Source organism: Lycium ferocissimum, chromosome 5 (assembly GCF_029784015.1).
Source record: "Lycium ferocissimum isolate CSIRO_LF1 chromosome 5, AGI_CSIRO_Lferr_CH_V1, whole genome shotgun sequence".
NCBI classification, from domain to species: domain Eukaryota; kingdom Viridiplantae; phylum Streptophyta; class Magnoliopsida; order Solanales; family Solanaceae; genus Lycium; species Lycium ferocissimum.
Window position 1 is genome coordinate 51430902 of NC_081346.1, and position 4072 is coordinate 51434973.

Consider the following 4072-nt stretch of genomic DNA (forward strand, 5'->3'; position numbering starts at 1 on the left):
AATCTGTTTTAGTAATTTACCATTCTCCGTGAATTGTAGGACTGCTTGGGTAACATCATTTCCCACCAAACTCCATGCTTCTCTAAAGAAACCGCTGCTATAACCATCTGGTCCGGGGCTCTTATTCGCATCAATACTGAACATGGCTTGCTTCACTTCCTGAGCTGAGTATGGTCTGACCAGTTCTATCTGTTGTACTATTAAGAGTGTGTGTCCATTGTTTAAAAAACTACCAGATGCTTTGATTCTATTCTGCTCCTTCCTGCCTAGCAATTCCTCATAATAATCCACAAACACACGTGTTATAGCTTGCCCATCAGTCTGCAAAACTCCATTCTTATCTCGAATCTGAGTAGTAGCTTGCTGTAGCCTTTTGTGCTTGATTATAGAGTAAAAATACTTCGTGTTATCATCTCCCAATTTTATCCAAATTGCCTTACTTCTTTGTTGCAAGAAAATCTCAGCTAGGTACGATGACTTCCTAAACTGCTGGTATAGCTGCCTCTCTTGATTTTGCAATGTGATATCAGATGGGTTCTGATGTAAGTTTCTCTGCGCTTGTGTTAAAGCTGCCCTATCTTCCTCAACCTCAACAAGTATATTCCGAAAGTGTTGTTTGTGCAGGCTCTTGAGACTCTTTTTCAGCTGTTTGAGTTTCTTAACCACTTGCATCATATAACACCCCTCCACAGGTGCTTGCTAGACTTACTTAATAGTATCTAGGAATTGAGGGTGTTTTGCCCAGACATTACAGTATTTGAAGGGTTTCTTAGATCTGTTATTACCCCCTTCTTTTGCAATTTTCAATAGGCAATGATCACTTATCCCCTCTACTAGGAAATTGGCATTAACCACGGGCATATTATCCAACCATTCTCTATTAACAAACGCCCAATCTATTTTGGAAAAGATTCTACTATCTCCATGCTTATCATTCCAAGTATACCTAGTTCCTCCATGTGGTAACTCAATCAACTCGCAAGCATCGACACACGCCTGAAAATCCATAACTTCACTCAAATTTACTGGTGTGCCACCAACTCTATCATCTGTATGCAGTACCGAGTTAAAGTCTCCCATAATCAACCATGCTATTGTGACTCCTGCACTTAGGCTCTCCAACTGACTCCATAACTCCCTTCTCTCCTCTTTGATGTTGAACCCGTATACAATTGTCAACTGAAACTCTAATTGGGATACTTTATCCCTAACAATACATGTAATACTTTGAGCAGAATCAGTGACCAGACCAACCTGATAGTAATCCGGCCTCCAAGACAAGTAAATTCTCCCATTGTAATGGTGGTCTAAATTTGTAATGTATTCCCAACCTCCAAACATACTTTCCGCAACATGCTCTATTTTGTTACTTTTCACTTTGGTCTCCAACAATGCTACCAATCCAATACTTTCATTATTACATAGGAGTTTTACCTCCTTTTGCTTGTTAGGGATATTCAAGCCCCTAACATTCCAACAAAGGATGTTATCCAGTTCTTTTAGGGGCAAGATCAGTGCCTCCCCCATGTGCAACCTGACTGCTTTGGCGTGACTGGCTTGTACTTGGTCCTTTCAGCATATCAAAAGGGTTCTGACTATACACCCCTTGTTTCTCCTGCACCTTAGGCATCCTGCTCGTATTTAGTGGAGACGTCCAACCTGTACGTTTATCTTGTTGCTCCGGGAACTTCCTAATTGCTTCTTTGGCTTTAGCCTCTTGTAGTTGTCCTTCTTTAGCCCCTTCTTGTGTTACACATGTGTCACCTTTCCTTGGCTCTGTGACCTTACCCATTAGTGGTGCTGTTGCGTCACCCCCTACTTGCTCTGGTTGAGTGGGAGAATTATTCCCCTCTGAAGGAGTAGTCTTCGCCACTAGTTGTTGTTCATTTGGTGGAGACCTAGGCTTCTTCATCTTGCAATCTACCTCAGAGTGCCCATACTTTTTACAATACGTACATAACACAGGCTTCCAATCGTATTGAACTTTCTGCTCGATGATGTTGCCCTTCACATTCCTAAAATACACCTTATCCGGCAACGGTGTGTCCACATCTACCTCTATCAGAAGTCTCGCAAAATTCAGCCCAATCTTCTTTTCAGTGTTCTTATCTGCCATCAAAGGTTTGCCAATGAGACTTCCAATTTTACTTAACCCTTTAGGGCCCCAGTACTTGAAATCCAACCCTAGCAATTTCACCCAAATTGGTACTGTATACAGCTCCTCTCGAGTGAACTCCATATCCTCATTCCAAGCTTTTACAATGAAAGGTTTGTTATCAAAGTGATATATCCCACCTTGTAACACCTCATTCTTCCCTTCCGGGTTATCAAACCTCACCAAGACTATACCATTTTTCATCATTGAGATTTTGTTAATTCTATGTTTCCCCCACTGTCTCTGTATGTATCCTCTCATCACAGCGAAAGGGGGATGAGCTCCCAACACATAGCAAACGACCGCATTCCACCAATAAGCAATTTCTGATGTTATGTCCTCAATTTCAATTTCGCATACAGGAGACTCACCTTCCCTGATTGGCGACACAAAATCGAGTTTAAACCCAGCATTGGATATTTTGGATATATCGAAATTGTCCCAAATTGAGCCTTTGCCCCTCATCTCTACTTCCGCATCTACCTCATCCGCTCATGATTGCCTCCCAGTGTTGTTCGACATTTGCATTGTTGCCTCCCATTCCTGAATAATTGTGTGGGACCCAACTTTCTTCGTTGGTGGAGTCGCCGTCATCCTAGTTGCCGCCGCCCCTGTTTCCCCTCTTCCAACCACAATCGCTTCATCAATTTCCAATTGGGATGGTAGTTCAACTTCATTCGACTCCTCACCTACGATTGCCATTGTCGCAACTGTAGACGGTGTTCCCGCAGTGTTTACACCCTTCGCACCTAGTTTCTTCTGGTTATCCTTCATCTTCATCTATGTATCCCCTTTTTTTCCACCTTCCTGAGCTTCGATCGCCTTCTGTGTAGGGATTCGAGTCCTCTTCCCCATGGGTGCGCACGCTAAGCTAACATGCGCTGAGAGGAAAAAACCCTTTGAACAGAAGTTATTTGTTTTGGGTGTTTTTTTATTTATTATTATCATTAATTGGCTATTTTTTAAAATTAAGTAGAGTAGTAATAGTCAAATTAAAATTTTCACTAGTACCACTTAGTAAAACGGAGGGAGTAACTCTTAGCCATACATAAGAACATGTTTGTCCCAAAAAGAAATTAAATCTCTCATACTTACTACTATTCCTAACATATTATAATCGGAAAAGGGCCAAAAAGAAATTACCTCTAAAATATGGAAAATGGCTCATAAGTACCTTCCATTCACCTATTGATCAAAAAATATCTCTAACCTATTTTTTTATTGGCTCAAGAATACCCTTATAATTAATATCCTTAACTTAATGGCCTTTTTCAATTTAACACTCAACAATTTCGCATTATAATTGAAGTAGTACAATTCCCTTGCAATTCTCGCCCTAGTAATCTTCTCACTACAATCTGCACTATTTTAGTTTCACGTTATCTTCTTCACAGACCAAACAACTGTTATAATGTCCCAAGGAAGAATTGACCAAGTCAACCCACTGTTCTCCTCTTCTTATTCTTCTTCTTTTCCATATGTAGTGTGGTTCCCTTTCACTAGTCAATACATGCTTAAGTAGTTGTACATTCGAACTTGAAATTCTTGTAAAGTATTTTTCACTACTTTCGAGTAATCCTAACCGGATTTTATCCCCTTTAATTAACATTGAAGGTCGGAAGAGTTTAAAATAATCAAAAGAAATGATAAGTGAATTAATTTATTTAAGCAACTTATATTCAACCAAAAGTCTGACTCGCTGACCCTTCTCAATGATGTTAAGGTTTTAATTATTTTATCTAATTGTTTAAGTCATTAAAGAGAATATACTTTTATTTATTTAATTATTTCTTCAACATTTAAAACTTGATTATTCTTGTTTCATTTTATGTTTCACTCTTTATATTAAAAATAGATTGACATTTTTTTATATTTTGAAGGGAAATTTACATTGTTTCAGCCCAAATAAAATTATTC

At 39.2% G+C, this 4072-nt stretch overlaps 1 protein-coding gene across 1 annotated transcript; it reads right to left on the bottom strand.

Annotated features, from left to right (window-relative positions):
* Nucleotides 1-1486: 1486 nt before the first annotated feature.
* LOC132057807 (uncharacterized) lies at nt 1487-2620 on the bottom strand. The gene has a single exon (XM_059450409.1). The coding sequence runs from the start codon at nt 2618-2620 to the stop codon at nt 1487-1489; it is 1134 nt and encodes a 377-aa protein (XP_059306392.1).
* Between the last annotated feature and the right edge of the window lie 1452 nt (nt 2621-4072).